The sequence below is a fragment of the Manis javanica genome, chromosome 7 (assembly GCF_040802235.1).
Source record: "Manis javanica isolate MJ-LG chromosome 7, MJ_LKY, whole genome shotgun sequence".
Lineage (NCBI taxonomy): Eukaryota > Metazoa > Chordata > Mammalia > Pholidota > Manidae > Manis > Manis javanica.
This window is the reverse complement of record NC_133162.1, coordinates 21,648,656-21,669,590: the sequence shown is the minus strand read 5'-3', so window position 1 is coordinate 21,669,590 and position 20,935 is coordinate 21,648,656. Positions and strand designations below refer to the sequence as shown.

The following is a 20,935-nucleotide window of genomic DNA, read 5'->3' as shown; positions in this document are numbered from 1 at the left end:
GTGCTCCAGACTGAGGATTCCCGGGGTATCACTAACACTTAATACACACAAGGGCAGACAATTAATCTCAATTACATTTATGAATGAATGAATGAATGAATGAATGAATGAATTCAGTACATATTTTCTGAATACCAACAATGAGCCAATGGCAATTCTAGGTGCTTAGGGTTGAGCAATGAATAAGACAAAGGATAATCCTTACATTTCACGAAGTTTTCAGCTCAATGAAGACAACAGGGGAAGTGCAAATAAATAAAAATATATAAAATATCTAGTGGTAGTGACAATATTTCTTGAAAGTCGTGTAGAAAATAAATATATATGTAAACCAAAAAGGGCTTTAATTACATTTTTAAAAAAGCAGCAACAAAAAAAACCCACAAAAAACAAAACTACTGTCACGTGGTGCTGATCAACGGCGGGTGTTCATCTGCTCAGTGTGGGGCTGCTGTCATGCAGGGCCCGTGGGGCTGTGCCCTTGCTGCTGTCCTGCTCATCAACTGTCAACAGCTTGGATAAGGATACATACTGTGTGCCTAGAAATTCACACATGACATACATTCAGGAAAAATAATGAGGAGATAACAGAAAGGCAGCGGTAGCTCTAAAAGCAATTTTCTTGCCTAAGGGCCTAGAGCTAATAAATGACACAATCAGACTGGAACCTCGGCTTTCTAATTTCTCTACAGCTCCATGTATCATCTGTAAAAAGGATGATAATAATAATACTTAATAAAATGGTTGTGAAGAGCAAAATATATAGCAGGTGCAGTTACCACTATTGTCAATAGTATGAATTAAGGGATCCTATAGAGATGGAAAAGTCTGATAGAAATGAACTAGTCAAAACATCACATGTCACAATTCAGGAAACCAAAGCTTTAGGAAGTTAAACACCTCATCTCAGGTCACACCACTCAGAGAGTGTCGAGGCTGGAACTACCAGCCCAGGCTCTTGGCTTGCTCTAGTTATCCTTCTCATGGAAAAAAAAAAATTTCTCTTTTCATTCCATAATGTCTCAGGAAAGACAGTGTTAACTCAGAAGGTAATGTGTGTATCTTTTACTAAAACAGTAAAGTGAAATAATGGGAAAACTTCAGACATTTTGACACCCTGAGAGGGTTATGTGTTGCTATGGTCTGAAGGTTTGTGTCCTCTCAAAATTCCTATGTTGAAACCTAACATCCAAGAAGGGAATATTAGGCGATGACACCTTTGGGAGGTGATTAGTACCCTTATAAAAGAGGTCAGGGAGGGTCCCTTTTTGCCTTCCACCACATGAGGACACAGCAAGAAGGTAACAGTCTGAAACCTGCAGCAGAGCCTTCATTAGACACTAGCATGGGGGCACCCTGATCTTGGACTTCCAGCCTCCAAAGCTGTGAGAAATAAATTTTTGTTGTTTATAAGCCATCCAGTCTGTGATATTCTGTTACAGCAGCCCAGAGGGACTAAGACATGTATGTTGGGGATTAGAGTAGCATGAGCCTAAGCATATTTGAGAGGGATCCATGTGTTAGAGTTTGGAAACAGACTGCATACGAAATTTAATTTAGGCCCCCAAATATCAGGGCTTCTACATTGGAAGATGGCTTCTCTGCACAATGACTGATAAATACTGGCCCTTCTGAGAAAGGCCAGTCTCCACACTAGACTGTCAAGTACCTGGCCATCATGTGAGGCTGGTTTAACCATTCTTAAATGGCTCCTCTACACTTTTCCAGCCATTAAAACTTTATTGTTGGGTATTGGTACTTCTAAAGAAAATACTTGAAGAGGCTATCATCCACCAGCCCCTCAACATGGAAGAGAAAGTGATCCAGTAGGTAAAGCTTGGAGGGGAGCCAGGAGAGAATCTGGTTAGACACAGGGAGAGATTATATTCATCTCAGAGACACATTCCTGAGGTGGCAAAATGACAGCTATTCTCCTTAGTACTTTGCTTACTTACACAGAATTTCTAGAGTTCTGAGGACAAGGTGGGAAGGGATCTGGAACAGGCAAAGTACAGAGATAATATCCCATGAAAAGATTTTTGGCCAAGGAAATAAACGTGATGATAGCATAAAAAACACCTTTCAATTTATCATTTAAAAAAACAAACAAACACTACTCTATTATGGATGTGAATTCCTAGAGTTGAAAACATCTGAGTGCGATGGGAACAGAAGAGAAGAGGGGTGGGGGAGTTAGGGAGAAGGAGAGGGAGGGAAGAGGAGAGGAGGGTGGAAGGAGTGAACAGGAGATGCTGCGAAGGAGCAGCAGGGGAACCGGGCAGAGGAAAGGGTGGAGAGTCCCAGCTGGCAAAGGGAGCGGGCAAGGGGAGGCCCCCTTCTCCGTGGTTCCCTCTGCACAGGTCCTACCAACCACTCCCCACCAACTGGGAAATATGCTTGGCTGCTTTATTATCATAATTGGTATAATTTATTTTAAAAATTAATTAGAAAATCCCATTGTAAAAGTAATATACCTCCATTTAAAATATAATGGAAAGTGTTCCAAAGTATTAAAAGCAAAATAAAACCTTCACACACTCCTTCCACCTAGGCTGTGTTGATCCTTTAGGACCTTTCCTATGTTTGTGTAGTCATTCCTTTAAAAAAAAAAACCAATTTCGGCATCACACCATGAACACAGCACAGCATACTACAATATGGAATGTACTTTTTTGCCAGCTGCATGATATTCTATCATTTATTTAACTAGTGTTCTGCCGTGAAATATTGGTAGTGTCTATATACGATACTGCACTGATAATCTTTGTAAGGTAAATATTTATATGTCTCTTTAATCTTTTGGTTTTTCAATGGCTAGAATTATTAAAAGAGGGAATTTCATTGGCTTAAAGAGAATGGGCTTTCATTTAAGATGCCTGTTATATTATCTTACCATCTTCCAGAAAGTTTTTACAATCTATGCTCCTATGAACAACATATAAGAGTCCATTTCCTATGTTCTCACCAAAATGAAGTATCATCATCTTAAAAATTCTATCCATTTGATGGATTAGTAAATGGTATGTCTTTCATGTTTCAATTTTTATTTCCTATTTATAAGATTAAATATTTTGTGGTAATCACCATTTTTTTTCCTTTTAAAAGTTGCCTGTTCACATTATTGGTCCTTATATTTATGGAGATGTTTTTATTCACATTTCTGCACTGATAAGAGTGCTTAAACTCTTTAGGGTATTTACCTATTCCCTGTACTGTATTTTTCACATAGTTTTCAACTGGTCATTTTGGAACCTGCTGTTGGTTGTTTGGGAATTACAGTCACTGTTCAGCACCAGAGGTCAGCACCCTTCCTAGAGGTTTGTTTTGTTTTTAAAGAGCAGCAAGCTGTGTCTTTTTTTTTTTTTTGGCTAGGACAAAGGAGAGACATGGGAAAGAAGAACTTTGTGTGTGTGTTTGTGTGTGTGAGATGATGAGTACCTGAGGACTCCCATGTCACCCTCCCTCTAGTGAAGGTGCTGTGAGATGCCCAACAAAACAAACAGGGACAAGCCAGAACTACTGGGGGGAATCCCTGCCTCCATGGCCAATAAAAGGGATGCAACACTGGGAAAATACATTTCCTTCTGAGGTCTTCATCCCAGGTCAGACCTTACAATGTTCCTCGAGAAAGAACTTCGTTGACCAGGGATGTCTTGACCTTAATTAGCAGGTGACACCTTAATGGCACATTACTGTCTAACAGGGATTATGTGGCCACTGACTCAGAACCAGGGCACAGAGATTCTTGAGAGGATGAAGAAACAACAGGACATAATCCAGAATTGGGCTTATTCACCACCTTTTCTGGTCACCTTATTCTCTGAGCAACAGAACAATGCTACAGATAAATAAATGGCCAAGACAGGGCAATTATTCCTTACAGAAAAATTCCAATGAATGCATATACAAGAAATCACTGAAACAGAAATTTTCCAATAGAACACCACACTAATAATTGCTGCAGGGAAGATCGACTGAATACTAAAACTAGTGGGCAAAATGCATTGCTTTGAAGTATCTCTCCCAAAACATTTATTAATTATTGTGGTGATTTTAACATATGTTCACACAGTTTTTGATACTCCTCCTGCCAGGAGTTGGAGCTTAATTCTATTTCCCAGAGCATGAACTGGATTTAGTGACTTGCCTCCAATAAATGGAGTTTGGAACAGGAAAAATAGAAGCTCTGCAATGGAGAAATTGGGCAGACACTACCTTCCTCAAGTGATCAAGGGTAATGTCACTTGCAGTAAGACATATCGATATTTGTATTGGTAGAAAGATGTATTTTTTGATATGATGCCATGAAAAGGGCACATCATTTCTGTGATATTCTTCCCCAAAATCGATAACCCTGTAGTCATGAGAACATATTGGACTAATCCAATTTGAGGGGCATTCTACAAAATGCCTAATGAGTATGCTCAAAATTGTCCAGGTCATCAAAGATAAGGAATGATGGAGAACCTGCCACAAATGTGAAGATATGACAAAGAAATGCGATGTGGGATTTTGGATTATGTTGGACTCAGAAAAAAAGAAATCAGAAAACCTGAGGAAATCTGAATAAAATCTCCAGCTCAGTTGACATATTTACCAATGTTAATTTCTTAGTTGTGACTATTGAACCACAGTTATATAAGATGTTAATATTAGGGGAAGCTGAGTACTGTATATGGGAACTGTCTGTCCTGTCTGTACATTTCTTCTGTAACTATAAATTAATTCAGAACAAAAAGGGGAGAAAACTATATCCAAATCTCATAAGGCTATCCTCAATTACATCAAATCTACTATAAACAGAAAAGTGATCTCTTTGTACAAAATCATTGTCATCACATGGAATAGATTGGTTATGTTGTCATTTCATTATGTAAAGCAGGTAAACTACTGTAGCATTTCAGAGGCCTTTAGTTTTTGATTCATAGATTTCAAAAATTACAACAAATAAAGTCATATCATTATATTTTTTTAATGATAAGATTGGAAAAGTGGTTCTTATTTTTTGGATGTTCTTACTCTGCATTTGTTCAGAAGTAGGAAACAAGGTGGGCAGCCAGAGTTTTTATTCTAGGGCTGCCCTGGTTACTAAGAGAAGAGCTTGATTTCAGCTGACAGCATACATAAGCTCCACCCAGGAGCTGTTGAAATGCGAGGTCAAACGTGAGGCTTGTGCTTGATGTGGCTGCATACTATGTTCTGGATTCTTCTCTCAGGCCTCTTGTTTTCTACGGCTACTGAATTACTAAGGCAGGCTAACTGCTCATATGAGGCACCAGGAAGAGCCAGTTTGTCCTCTGGATGGGTGATGCAGATGCTATCCCAGGCACATAAATATTCTAACAAGTTTCATCATGTCACCGTAGAGTCATAAAATTGCTCTGTTCAGCACATGATAATGGTTTTGTAATTCAATTGTTGGTAGTATTTGACTTCTGGTATTTATCTGCCTTAAACTTGGGCACTCATGTAAAACCCTTAGCATAAATCTCTTAAATGCTGCAGCAGATTCTGTCCCCCACCCCAGGGCACATCTCACCATGCCTGTGAAAACCATGTCAGGTTTCTCTAAATTATGGAATTGCTCTGTTTAGAGGTATTGATGTTTTAAGTGCCAGAGCCAACAATAAAAAATAGTGGGACAGGTCCATTTCCTCTGGTTATTCTCTTTAGATGAAGACAGATACTTATAGACAGATAGACAAAGTTCCATTCTCAAATCAAAAGGCTGTATTCACCCATTTACCTAGAAACGTCTAGAAGGGATTCTTGCAACTCATAGGAGGTCAGATAAGGTAGCTTCTAAGTTCTCTAGGAATTCTGCGATTCTGATTCATAAACACTTCAGAACTGCTCATATACATGGATTCACTAGTCAAATTGTTGTTTTTAGGGTCTTCCTCTGATGGCTCTGCCTTTCATTCCTACCCAGTCAAATGAGTTAGTGACTGGGTCTTCTCTTCCATCCTGTCTAGAATTTACCATCCCACATCTTATTAGTTATCTACTAAGACAACCTCACCTAACCTTTGGCTTGAAAATAAATATCTGGGTCCCTTATTCCCAACATTTGCCTCCACAATTTTTACTTATTCAACAAATATTTACTGGTCACCCATTTTACCAGTTCCAAAATGCTTTTTTTTTTCCTTTCATCTTAAACTAAGTCACCTGGCATCTTAAAATCATTGAAATGGTAAAGTTAAATTTGCAGATGTTTTTTTAACAGAAACAACATAAGGGTGTATCTTCATTTCATAGATTTTTTAGGCTTGGTGCTGTGCGGTGCGCGTTAGGCACTACCCAAGGCGTTTCACTTAGCCAGGCTCTTCGGCCAATTTCTTCTCATCTCCGGTCTACCCAGACAAATCCCTTTCTGTAGAACCTATTCCCTAGAACCAACTCCCTCCAGTCTTAATTTAATGTGAGTATACATTGTGTGAATCTTTTACTTTCCTTTCTCTCCCTCCCACTCCTCTATGCTTCTACCGAAGATGTGCTACTAGGGGCCAACCTGACACTGCAGTTATTTTGGTTACATAATATAAACAGGGGAAGTATTACTCAGCTAGAAGAGGAATTCCACTCAAAGATAATGTGACATATGCAAATTTTTCTGATCTTTTCAGGAAGGTATTTATCATGTTTTAACTTGCATGGAGGGAAATCCCATCGTGCTAGGTAGAAGCATAATTTTGCTTTTATTTTTATTTTGAAATTATACATGGTTTAAAAAGATGAGCCCAGGTGCAAGTTTTCAAAGGGTAGAATGTGATGGCTTTGTACTGCATCACTTTGGCCAAGCTACAACTCTGTTTCCCAGAGTCTCCGTATGGTTTTAAATTAGAATTGATCAAGAGGAAATACATGTGAGATTTGGAAGACAGGAGCAAAGCAGCAGCTATTTCACTCTGAAGGTCGTTTTGGTTAGAGGTGATGAGAGGCAGTGCAGAGTGCTGGCAGGTTCTAGTCCATCTTTGCTCTTTCCTTCCCAATTCCTTGTCTAGCTTTTCTTTCAATAGGACAGCCTTGTGATTTCCGTCCCCAAGCCAGATGCTTGGCTGCAGACTTAGAGGGCAGCTATGCAGAGCAGTACCCTTCCATATACTTCTGTAGGGCTCCCACTGCATCTCCAAGCAGTCCAAACATAGTAAGGACTCTATTTCCTTTATATTCATGGCCAGGAATCAGCTCTGAAAATTACTCAGCCAATATAAATTAAATGAACTAGGCAACACAAGAATTTTCAAGTAATTGAGAAGCTTAAAATAAAACAGTAGGCTGATTATCCATTGCTCCTGATTCTGGGGCAACAAAGAAGCAAAATTCATGTACATATAAAAAATTCTCATTGAAAACATAAATGATGAAATTGAATATCAGAAATTAGACTGTCATATTTCAGAAACTCACCGATGTCCAACTCTACCCTATTCCTCTTTTTAATAGTTAAAATTTATTTATTATGTATTATATGTGTTTAGAGTTTAATCTGAATTCTCACTTCAATCTGAATAAACATATGAGGAGGGCACTATTATGATGACATTATACAGATGAAGGTTGTAAGTCTTATGAAGTTGATTAAATAGCTCAATGTCACATTCCTTGAAAACAGGATTCTAACAAAGGCATTCTGACTCCAGAGCTCCCATTTTTAGATACTAAAGACCATCTTTTACTGACTAAAGGCAACATATAAGTGTGGTACGTGATTGAGCAAGAGAAACCACACACGCAGACACTGTAAACCCAGAAGCTTTTGAACTCGAAGGTTAAGTGAGGTCTAAGTACTAGGACTTGAGTCAATTTCTTTTAATATTCTTCTAAATTAGGTGACCATAATTATAAGGATTCTTCCCCTTTCATTCTCAGTCACTGCCCTCTCCTGCACTATACTATCCTAAGAGTTCTTAGTGGAAATCTGGAGAAATGAATCTCATTTGCTTGGAGACAGAGGAGCTACAGTCCATGGAGACAGGAGATCATCAAGATAAGGAGGACAGGAATCAGTGATGGCCATTAGTGAGAGAAGGCTGGGAGAAAAGTAATGGGCTCACACCACAGCAGGGGGAATTTAACTTAATTTGCAGGGAAACTTGTTAATCATAGGAAGAGATTAAGAAGGGGAGAAAGGTACAAGAAGGTTGGAAAATGGTACCCATGTGAAGAACACTAAAGAACTAAAAAAAAAGGTAAAGCTTCAGGTCTTTGAGAAAGGATAATGAAAACCCTCTTACCTCCCATTCTTAGTACAGGTACCAGAAATGCCCCAGTGCAGCTCTTGGGATGTGAACTCAGTAATGATTTCCTGTTTCTGCTCCCTGCTCCTTACTCAAACCACAGACAAGGTTCAGCCTAGAGGGCAGAGGGCTGGAATCACCAGAGACTGTCTGGGAGGATGAGGGAGAGTGTAAGAGAAGAGAGAATAAAGTCCACACTCCAAAAAAAGGGGTTTTGAGTTCTTCTCCTGAATCCCGTATTCTGATGTATAAAGGATCTGTCAACACTGTCAGTGTAGGGCACACTTCCCTGTAAGAGCGGTCTAGGATCTAGTCACCCCATCTGTGCTTAAGTTCCCCTGCTTACATGGATGCCTGGTGAGCTAGTAAATAGCCTACTGCCTGAAAAAGTGTTCCTTTTACTGATCTAGAATTTTCCCTCCTTCCACATATACTTTGATGGCTTAGAAGGTCTAACATTTTCATGCTGGTAGGAAAGACACATCATCTATTATGTCTCCCTAATTTAACAAAGCAGTTCCTTCAAGACATGTTTCAATCTACATGTGTTTGTGGGTTTTGGTGTGTGCACATATGTGCACACATGTGTTCAGTGCATTTGAGTCCTTTAAGTGTGTGTGTCCACGTTTCTGCTATGCCATTTACTGTCATACACAGACAGATGGAAATATGCTAAAGACAGCCTTGGTCCTTAAGTACTTTATCTTCCAGCAGTAGAGGAAAATGAGGAAATAAAAAGATGGTTATGGAGAACATACTGAGTGCTAAGTTAATAGTAATTATAACAATATGTAAATTAAATATTTTTAATTCTCAACATAAGCCTTGGGAGAAGGAAATTGAAGCTCAGGAAGGTGAAGCAATTTTTAAATAACACCCAAATAGTAAATTTGAAGCTGGGCTTAGAATTCCATCATAACTTATTAACATGTGAGATTAGGCAAAATTATTTAGTTTATCTGGGGTTTTATTTTCATATTTATCTTCTGGTTTATTTATCATCTAAAAATGCAAATTAAAACACCTATTGGCAATGGGAGCCTCTTGGTGATGCCTTCCCATTAACCTTCTCCCTTCCTTGGTAAAATGCCGGGAGCCAACCAACTCCGCCTGTCTGATGGCACGGTCCAGGGGGCGATGGACGGGTGCCGCACGGCGGGCCCCCAGAGGGAAGGCTACTGATGATATCTCTTCTCTTGCTTAATTTCACTATTCCCCTAGATTCGAACAGCCCTCATGAATCAGAAAAAGCCCCTAGACAAAGGACTGTTAGGAGCTGTAGAGCAATCATAAAACTCAGCTCGTGACACTGCACATTCCCCTCAGGCCGGTGGTTAATATCCCTGGGCTGGGAAATAGAAGAAACTTCAGGTGACTTCAGGGTACAGCTCCCAGGCCAACTTGGGCCCCCAGGAGAAACAACAGGTGACCAACATGGGGTGTGAGTCAGGAAAGCAGGTGGAAAAATCTTGGTAGAGTCCCCTTATGAATCATTACTATAGAAATTACAGCACGCATTGTTATAGTCAGATCAATAGAATGAATGCTGCTCATTCTACTGTAAATGGCTTCAGGGAACTATGGAAACACACGCCCCCACAGTGAGCCTAGGTGGGAGTCCGGTTAAGCAAGTTTTAAGACACATTCAGAAGACATTGTGGTGCCTTGTAGAAATTTAACCTGAGATTAGAGTAACAGAAAAATCTTGAGGAAAAGATCATAATGACCTTTCATGGTTGGGAAAGCAGGCAAACATTCCGAGAAATAGATTATGCCATAAATCACCTAATGACACATGCTTTATGATGATTTTATAATGATTTCATGCAACCAATCTCTTATATATTGCTTAAAGTTTCTGTCAATAAACAGGCCAGTTTAGCATCTCTGCTAGTGTCTGTGTCATCACTCGCCGACGCCGTTTCTCCTGCAGGGATCCCTGGAGCTGGACTCCGGCAGTAAGAGACCCCCAGCCCTTCCTGGGCCATCATCATTCCTTACTTTCTGTCCACATGGCTTGCTGGAATTGATCCAACTCCCAGGTCTAGATGTGAGCATGTTACCTAATCAGGAATGAGACTTAATCCCAGAAGTTTTGCTGGAGAACCAAGCAAGCAGGTATTTTCTTTACCACTGTATTGAATCGAAAGATATAAGCTGCTGGAGACCATGAGGAAGAACAAGCCTGCCTGAGAGTAAAGCTAACACAGAGGAGAGCAGAGCTGAGTGATGGGCAGAGAGCAAGATCCGGTGACTTTAGTGAGCTTCTGAATCGAGGGGAGTCTCGATGAAGCTACAATTTCTGTATTTCCAGAGTCATGAGCCGACATCTTTTAAAAGTGTTTTGTTTCTTAAAACAGGTTACATTTTTCCATCACATTTCTTGTAAAAGAGTTTTGTTCAGTAAATTGTTTCACATGCAAAGCATTTAGCACAGGGCTTGGCACCATGATAAACATTCAAGAAACAGGACTTGTTGCCAAAGAAGTGGAAAGGGAAGTCATTCATACTGACTGGCATTGACCTGTGGGATAGAATGAGAATGTGTTTTTGTGTGCAGACACACTGGGTATGGAGTTGTAAGTATTTCTGTATCTCTCTGCTATACAATTTAGCTGTCATATGCCCCCTGAGGAACATCACTGAAACAAAGCTGGCATTCCAGAATGACAAAGGGTCATTGTTGAGCCAGCTCTTAATCTTCCATGTGTGAATTAGTCACAGAAAATATGTAATCACCATTCAGCTGTCCTTGTTTCCAGCCAGCTCCATATATGTCAGAACAACATAATCAATAAAATAAGTTAGAACTTATATTTAATTAAGTTAAATAGCTCTAAAGTTGCCTTGTCTTTTACAGAGATAATAGATTGCTGAGTGGTTTATAATGAAAACCGCTTTCCATTGCTTTGTCTTAAGCTTGAATCAGATCACAATAAACCACATCCATCAACCTCTAATAATGAATTTGGCTTTTGGCAGGACCTTCACTTATTTGAGGCATTTGGGTACTACCGATTCTTCAAGTCCAAGTTCTTCAATGTCAAACACAATACCATGGCTCTTATCTATTGAATGATTAAACTAGCAGCTATTATTGTAGGATGTGAGTGGGAAATAAGTTTTGAATTTTGGGATGTTCTTTACTACTGCAAGCAAGGGTCATGGACCCAGACAGGCCAGGTTTCATAACCTGGCTGTATTATATATTATGTGTGTTATGCTGGACAAACTGCACTGCTTTCCTATTTCATCAAAGTGAGAATGAGAATCCCTACCTCACAATCTTGTTATGAGGATCAAATGGCATGATTTATCATGTGCCCAGACCACTGCAGCTACTTAACAAATACAAATCCCTATTAAGGAACTTCATCTTGTTGACACTCAGTTTTCCCATCTGAATTCCTTTCCCTGTAATGAAAATCTGTCCTCCCTTTCCGTGATGAGAGAACCAGATTTTCTTTTTTTTAGGCATCATCTCTCCCCAAACCTTGAACCATGCAGCTTGACTGGGACTCAACCCCTCTTCCTAGTTCAGTTCCCCGGCCGGGGTAGCTCATGCGTCTGAGCTCATGGGTAATGTGCCACTTGTATAGCTTTCATCCAAGCCAGACTACTCAGATTAAATCTCTGGGAATAAAGGGAAAGAGGCAGAATGATTAGATGGGGCCGCTAAGCTGTGGCTGATGATGCTCGTCATTGCCACGAACAGGGAAAGCCAACCTGAGAATGAAGCCAACGTGGGCGGAAAGGAAATGAATAGATGCAAAAAGTCAACCACTATTAATAATATTATTACTATCAGTCAGTGGACACTTAATACAATTCTTAGGTGCCAGCCATGTAACCAACTCATACCAGCACCTTATTTAATGAAGTAGGTATTAATTATCTTCACTTTACAGGGGAAAAAACTGAGGCATACAGAAGTTAAGCAATTTCCCTATGATCCCTTACTTAGCAAATGGCAAAGCTAGAACTCCCACCTCAGCATCTTCGAGGCCCTTAATTCCAGGCTGCACTGCCTCCTAATGTAATTGACTTCTGATACAGTAAAGAACAAGATTGCTATCACAGGTAAACAAAAAGGATGCTTACTCTATTAAGGGAAATACTGTGTTAAAATGTGTTTTATAAGATGCCCTATACATGTGAATCAGCTTTGGAAGCAATTTGAACCCCTTAGAAGAAAGTTCATAGTTCTGTCAGGTATGGTAGTATTAATAGCAACCACTGTGATAGCAAAAGAATAAGCTCTTGCACTCCATAATTATTTTACAACTGGCATTGATTACTTCCAGGGGTGGCATTACTATTGCCACCCAAAATATATTTCTCAGATGTACTAGGTGATGAGGAAAATAGCAAATTCATCATTTTTCCCTATGGGAAATGCTATATCATTAGCCAGGGTCATTTTAATAATTTGCTTTAGCACTAGAGAAATTCCCCTCAGTCCCTTCACACCCCCATAACCAGGCCCCAAGCAGAAATGATTAAAGGGAGTCTCTTTTAATTAAACTTGCTAAATAATCCTAGATAGCCCCACAGTTCCTATGTGATTTGAAGCAACCTGTTTCCAGGAGTGAGTTAATAAATACTTTCTGTGGGTAAAACTGCAGTATTTTCATAATCTCTCACCTGGCTTTAATGCATCTCCACACAATGGGTGTTTCCAGGGGGTGGAGAGAAGTAGTCCATCTCCATACCAATAGGTAATTACAAGGGCAAGGAGGGCTTATCTGGACCAGAGAGGTTGGGTGGGGGCTTTTTCTTCTGCCACCAGGTCGTGAGATACACGGGAGAGCAGAAGTGGACTGCTTTTAAGAAATAAACGGGTTTCTCCCACTTTATTTCTCCCTTTGACTGATTTTGGTTTCCAAGGTATTTTGTCCCCGGATTTTCCCCCTGAGTTACTCTTTGATTGACACTTTTCTTCCAGCCTTTGGAAGTTGCTCAGAGTCAGAAAATACAGACGGTACATCTAGGGACCAAGAGATTTTCATCTACAGTCATGTGCACTGTGCAATTTACAGTCTTATGCCTTTCTGGAAAAACCCACTGAGTGTATGGGCCCGTGAGGGCCATTTGCCGAGCTTAGCTGGAGAGACGCACACGCGGGCACAGGGGCCAAAAGAGCTGAAGGGTTTTCCCTATACATCTGCCTGAATGGGCTGGATTTCCAGGGCTCACAGCCTCAGTCCAGAGAAAAAGGCCAAGAAACAGAGGCAACAGATTCCATTGATTTAGTAGAGGTTGGGCTTCAGAGCCAAACTGCCTGCAACTGAATCCTGGATCTGCCACTTTCTGGCTGTGTGACCTTGGCTAAATTACTTAACCTCTCCATACCATAGGTTCCCCATCTGTTAATGATGATAATGCAAGGCTTCTTTCATAAAATTGTTGTGAGGATTAAATAGCTTAAGTTTGAATAATGCTTATCACAATGCTAGGACTTGAATGGAAGAGCTACATCTCTATGTTCCCAAAGGCAAAAGGAGGGGTATTTTTAATTTTACTTTACAGACAGATTAATTAGAATTCATCCAAAATCATGTGTAAAACTTTTATAAAGCTAATGATATTATAACATTTGGTTACAAGGGCTTTGCTAATCAGGCTTTCAGATAGGAGACCCCCATTCAAAGAATAGATAAGAAGAGATTGCAATTAACACCAGCCAAAGCAATGATGGGATCTGTTCACCTCATAATGCTGTGTCAGTAAGCTCTTCAGTGAGCTGGAAAATATTGTGTCCCATATACTACTTATATGGGAAATAGTGTCATCTCAGTTCTTTTTCTTAGTTCATCTTTTAGTTAATGTTTGTTTCTGTTGGTAGGAATAAACTTTGCCCAGTGTTCTGTGAATTGTGACATTAATTTACTTTAATCCTTCATTTATTTATTTTCTGAGGCCTTTCTATGCACATATAACACCAAGTAAAAGAGAGAATGAAAGAAATAAAAGAAGGTATCGACTACTTCCAAAAAGTGACTTTATGATATACAGGTAAAATATGTAAAGTGTCTCATAAATAAGGGACAAAATGAGTAAGAGAGGAAGAGAAGAAATGCTGGTCAGAGAAGGGAGACTCAGTGATAGCTAGAGTTGAATTCCTGGAGAAGGGAAAGGCCCACTTGAGTACCAAAAGCAAGGATCAAGGCATTTCAGAGCAAGAGTGGCAGTGGCAAACAGGTGAATAGCTTCTATGCAACAAAACTTTCTTTAGTTATAAATGTTTCTTGTGGGTAAAACTGCAATATTTCCAGAATCTCTCACCTGGTTTTAGTGCATCATCACACAAGATGTTTCTAAGGGGTGGAGAGAAGTAGTCCATCTCCATATCAATTGGTAATTACAAGGGCAAGGGAGGGCTTATGTGGACCAGAGAGGTTGGGTGGGGTCCCTTCTTCTGCAGCTGGGTTGTGAGAGACAAGGGAGAGCAGAAGTGGACCCTGCTTGCAAGAAATAAATGATTTCTCCCACTTTATTTCTCCCTTTGACTGATTTTGGTTTCAAAGGTTATTTTGCTCTGGGATTCTCCCCCTTTGGAGTTTAACACCCTCTATGAAGGGGGATTGGGGAGTGTAGGGAAGGTTCAGAGCAAAGGGGGAAAATATACCATTCCATACAGAAGCCTGGTGTGTTATCTCTGAGCCTGTTTGTTTGCCAGTTACTTGACTTCTGATGTTAGTCTGGGGAGAGGAAATCCTGGGGCAAAATACCTCTAAAAACTGAAATCAGTCAAAGGGAGAAATAAAGTTTAAAATCCATCCATTGCTTACAAACTGAAGTCCAGGACTTTCTCTCTTTGCTGCTCCAGCAGAAGCAAAACCAGCCCTCCCCCTCACCTCACAGATACAGATAAGCCCTCTGTTGTCCAGGAAATTACCCACTGATATGCAGATAAACTTCTCTCCACCCCTGAGGAATGATGCAAATGCACTAAAGCCATACTTCTTTCCACCTCTGAATGCCTATTGATATGCAGATATACTAAAGGCAGGCAAGATATTCTGGAAATATTACAATTTTACCCATATCCACCTTTTCAGGGAGTTTCACCAGAGCTTTACCATATTTCTCTAATGCAGTTCTCTGGCTTTTGATTCCCAGGGGGTTTTTGGGGCAATGTTTGAAAATGAGAAAGACAAAAATTAATTCCTCTTAGAAGTATGAGAATTGGGGTGGGGTGGGGAGCTTTTAGGTGCATGTCAGTCCAAAGGCTAATGAGAGGCAGTGTGGTTTCAGGAGGACAGGGGAGATACCTTTTACTGTCTTAACTGCAGGAAACTCATTGGCTCCTAAAAGGTCATGGTCCCAATGATTCTGGATGATGTGAACAAGGAATATTTAAACTCTTGTCTAAGCTGATTCTTTATAGCGCTGTTTCTACCAGCAAGTCTGGAAACAACCTAAATATCTTTTCCCTAGGCAGATTAGATGAATCAGGTAAAGTCACATCTTTTGGCAGGGTTTAGGTTGTAAATTCAAAAGAGATTGATAAGTAACATAAAATTTACACTAGAATGCTTGATAGCTTGTTCTTATTTTACTAGAATCTAGGCACTTGGAAACTGAAAGGCCAAAAGGAAGTGCGGGTAAAATTGCAGTATTTCCAGAATCTCTGGCCTGGCTTTAATGCATCTGCATATCAATAGGTGTTTCCAAGGGGTGGAGAGCATAGTTCATTTCCATATCAATAGGTAATTACAAGGCCAGTGAGAGACCTGAGAGGTTGGGTGGAGATTTTTGCTCTGCTACAGCAGCCAGGTCAAGAGAGATGTGAGCCAACTGCTTGTAAGCAATAAAGGGGTTTCTTAAACTTTAAATTTCTCCTTTTGACTGATTTTGGTTTCAAAGGTATTTTGTCCTGGGATGTGCCCACCAGAGTTACAGGAAGTTCTATCATTTCCCTTCTTTTCAATTGGAGGCACCTATTCACATGGAGGGAGGTTCCCTCTAGTTTAATCAAGGGGCTGGGCTCCAGTGGTTAAAAACAAACAAATAATAATATTTTGTCTTCTCTTTTTTGCTCATCATTTTTCTTTCTCTCATGTGAGAACACATCAAGAAGGCAGTCATCTGCAATGTCCTGACTTTCACAAGGAACTGAATCTGCCAGCTCCTTGACCTTGGACTTCCTGGCCTCCAGAACTGAGAAATAAATGTGTTAAGCTACCCAGTCTATGGTATTTTGTTATAGAAGTCCAAGCTAAGAATATATATAAGGCGATAGACAGATAGATAGGTATGTGTATATGTGTACATTTGGTAATTCATATAACATTTATGGAAGTATAAGTAAGAAACTAAGAACATTGGTTGTGCCCCATATGATGATGAGAAGGTCTAGAATTCCTGAAATCAGGAATGGGAGGAAGATAGATTTTTAGATTAAATAAGATCTACACACTTAGATTGAAAACCTTTATTTGAACATGTAATATATGTGTGCATAATGCTGTAATAAAAATCCCTAATAGAATGTTTTTTAAAAAGCCTGTTTCACAAGCCTCATCAAAATATAACAAAACAACAGTTACAAAGCCCCTGTAATTCATTAATCTCAATGATCTATTTGGGGTTTACTGCAGAGTTTGTGACACTGCTTTAACATTCCCTTCAAGTGTTTGCTACTCCAATGTGATATCCTGCCCTGAGGGGTGTAGGCCTATCCCAATAAGCACAGACCTCCTATGACAGCTCTGGGTGAGAAAAATATTCCAATGCTCATTTAGTGGGTGATACCTCAATGTGCTATCGAATGCAGTGAGACTTACCAGTAGAACCTGTTTGGCACGACTCCTTCCTGGATAAGCTGCCACCTTCTCCCAAATTCAGCAGAGCTGTAGAGCTGTAAACAAGAGAAATTATTAAGTACCGTGACCCTACTGTACACTGAATGCACCAACAGCATCTCATTGGACTGGCAATAGTAATAGTGCCTGCCATTTACTGAACATCTGCCACATGCCAGGTGAGTGTTCCACATATCATCTCTACTCCTCACTTATATTCTGCAAGGCAGATATTAATATCTCCATTATATAGTCAAAGAAACTGAGGTTCTAGAAGGTTAATTGCTTTGCTGAAAATCACATGCCCACTAAATACTAGAATGACCTGGGATTCGCACCCCATTCTCCCAGTTACAAAGTCAGCTGTATCACTTGACGTAACACACAGATCACTATGCGGGAAACAAAGAAGTACAAAACCTAGGCCTGCCTCTCAAAGAGCATCACCTGAACCTGACCAAAACGAGGAATGCAGAAGCCTCTGACGATGGAAGAGTGCCAAGGAGGAAGACTGAGGAGCCAATCAGGGTGGTTCACAGATGTGTGGAGAGGCAGTGGGACCTGAACGAATGGCAGCAAACTGCAAAAATGGGACAAGCATTACTCCCAAAGGGAACAACATGGGTCAAGGTAGTGAGATATGCAAGTAAACCTGGCTTATCTAAATAAATATAGACATAATAGTTGAAGGCAAGTTGGGAACAGGCTTTGAATGGCAAGCTAAAAACCCAGAATTGATCTTGCAGGCAAGAGAATGGTCTTTTTTAACAGTAAGTGAAAGAACTTCAGGCTACAACAGCAGCCTGCATGACTAAGCGCTTACTATGCTCCAAAGGCTTCCAAGCACTATTCCACGTAATCCACACTGTCCCTCTGATAGGTGAAGTTACTGTGGCCACTTTGCAGATGGTTATACAGCTGGTAAGATTTCCACTCCACTTGCTACACGGCTTCAGTAAGTTTCAAGAGCAACTTCAAAGAAACTGCTCAGGTCTAGCCCTCCACACACTCCGTCCCTCCAAATGCCTTTCTTCTCATATGCCCCATTCTTCCTCCTGTCTCACACCACACCCCTGCTTCTCTCCAATAATCTGAATAGAACCACGGAACCCCTTTTTCCTCTGGAAGTATTCTCTGATGGCAGCCCAGAGTTTCCTGTTACTCTAGGCCTTCTGGTTCCCATAGCTTTTGATTTGAAAAATGCCATTTAGAACATCTCCTTTCTGCTATGGGCCTGGTCTGTGACCCTCTCACACCCCGATGATCCCCCATCGTGTTTGCCCGACCCCACAGCGAAAGGAGGGTCAGTCACCCTGTACTGAGTACCCTGACTGTCCAGCCTGGTCCTCTGTTCAGCGCCAGCACTCCCTGCAGGGGCAGATGACTCACCACGTGACTCACCACCACTGCAGATGCAATGGGCGTGTCCAATGAACTAGTCAGCGCAAGAGAGTACTTACTGACCTTTAGGAGAGCTCACTGTGACACTGCGCCCGTTGCATCAAAACACATCCTGAAGCCAGCAACAACAACAAAAAGCTGAAATATCTGGCTACTAAAGCAAGCAGCTCGATTGGCTCCAACTACACAGTATTTGGGCGTCCGGCCAAGGAGAATCTGTGGATTTTTCTTTCAAGTCTTATTATTTCTCTCTGCCTCATCATGCCTGGCGGGGGCGAAGTTTTCTAGGGTACCTTTTATGCTTGATTCATCTTAGGAGTGCCAAGGAAAGATGGGAATACAGCACCCCTCAGAGAGATAACAGGGGCTGGGACAACTCACTTCCTCTTAATTGAGAACCCAAGCAGTCAGAGTAGCACAGCCTAGGTCTTGGTCCCCAGCATGTCCTGAATACCTTGCGGTTTTTTATGCAGGCTATATAGCAGCAAGCACCTGACTGAGAATGGCTGCTTCTCTCTCCTCTCCTGCTCTATTTTATTTTAAACCCAGAGCTGCACTTCTTTCTATGAGCTTAAAGGGAACTGAGTTCACACCATTGTGTGTGCCTATGCCTATGTATAAATGTAGGTTAATACCTATATTTGTATACAAAGAGGTATGCATATGTAACAGAAACAGGGTGGTTTGAAATAATAATAATTATGTGTATGTGTGAATGCTGGACTCACATCTAGCCTAAAAATCATATATATACTCAGGGCTCATATAGCTACATGGAGGGATTGCTACCCCTGCTCCCACACAGAATTCGTCTCTGTGAGGAACTGTTGGGTCTCAGTGTCTGTGTTTTTCTTCTTCTGTGTCTTTTTAAATTGATCCCCCTAGGCTTGAATTGAGAAACTGTGGACCAGTCAGGTATGTCCCGTGATATTTGCTTTTATCCTCTTCGAGGGGCTGCTTTGTTATTTGTGAGCATCCAGAGACCCCTCAAGCAGCAGGTGTTACCAAACACCCCTATAAACCAAGTCTCCTTATTTAGCTTGGCGACATCTTTCCCAGTTTTCTCTCTTAAAGGCACCCCCAGTGCTGGCGGACTCCCTGTCTCACCACCTCACTCACCCACAGGGCATTCCCTCTGCTGTGACTTCACTGATGCTACCCACTCTGGCAGACGTGGCTTGAAGACTTGCCTACCTCAACGCCAGTCTTCTTTTTAGGCCCAGATCAAAAGTGCCTTTTCTATGAACCCTCTCCTCTACACTAAAATTCCCAGGGCCTCTTTTCCACAGAACTCTGGTCTAACAGAGAGTATCAAACTACAGGCTACATATTTATATTTAACTTTCTTACTAGCCTTTCAAAAGAGCCTTCTAGGAATGCAAGACAGAAATTCCTTTCTTTCTAAAATCACTCTAAAATATCTGAGACCATTTTCTGCCTCTTTGATGAGGTCATGAAGCTTTTAGGAGTTGGGAATCCCATCCACACAGTGCCTAGCACACGGGAGATGATCAAGGGAAAAATGTGTTACATTTGTGTCATGTAAATTCCCTAGTGATGAATCTACCTAGTAAGCACCCAAGTTTCCCAATGGATGGGCAAAGGTAATTTATCAAAGAAATATGTTTTATCTCCATGGATCCATAGCTAGAGGCCTGTACCTAAAAAGCAAACTAAAATGATGAATATCAGTACATCTGAAACTCCCAAGGATTTGCAAGCAGGGGCTTGTATATTTGTGCCTAAACAAAGCTGCTTTGTATACTCCACCGACTACTTCAAACATTTTCCCCTGAGAAGTTCATTGTCCAGCCTGGTGTGATACCAAGGAAAGGAGAAAATGATAACTCACGGACATTCAAGTTAATGTGTTAATTAAACCTGCAGAGTCTGATAGCAAAGTTCTCCTCCACAAAGAAAAGAATAGTGTCAAAGCCTTTTACCCAATGACTATCTTCAGCTGCCAGTGGAAGGCTTTGGTGCAGAACAAGTCCATGTCCTTTAATAAAATTCATAGTGTTGGCAGCACCGACACAAGATTTATTTTCCTCCCTGTCTGTCTCCAGCTCCAAGGTTCCTTTTGACTGTCAGTCCACAGAACTGAGAGCTATCATTACTATCTGTCACATCAGAGGAAGCATTGGCAGCTTCCCGCAGCAATGCCAAGCCTTGAGAAAGGGAGAGAAAGAACAGGGAGAGGAAGAGAAAAGATCTGAACTAGTTTTAGGAGGGCGATGTTCAATTTAGTAACCCTCTGTCACAACCCCAGATTGCCATTCTTGGAGGGTTTTTGGTTTTGGTTTGGTTCTCCTAACACTGGTACCAAATACTGGGGGAAAAAAATGGAAGGAGTACAAATTTAAGAAAACCAGGGAAAGGATTCTGGTTAACTAAGATGCAAGACAGAAAATCCTTCCTGTCTAAAATCCTCCTCCACTGTCTGAGACCACCTCCCTGCCTTAGTAAATATAACTTAATGAGCAC

General features: G+C 40.8%; 1 protein-coding gene across 10 annotated transcripts in view; it reads right to left on the bottom strand.

Moving 5' to 3' along the window:
• Window positions 1-20,935, bottom strand: part of SORCS1 (sortilin related VPS10 domain containing receptor 1) — a 502,721-nt gene that overhangs the window by 142,225 nt on the left and 339,561 nt on the right. For all 10 annotated transcript variants that reach the window (XR_012133041.1, XR_012133039.1, XR_012133040.1 and 7 more), the window contains exon 5: window positions 17,033-17,106. Coding sequence is in view for 6 of the 10 variants with exons in the window: in XM_037001358.2 (XP_036857253.2) it covers window positions 17,033-17,106 (74 nt within the window). In the remaining 4 variants the exon portion in view is untranslated. The remainder of the gene's footprint in view (window positions 1-17,032; window positions 17,107-20,935) is intronic.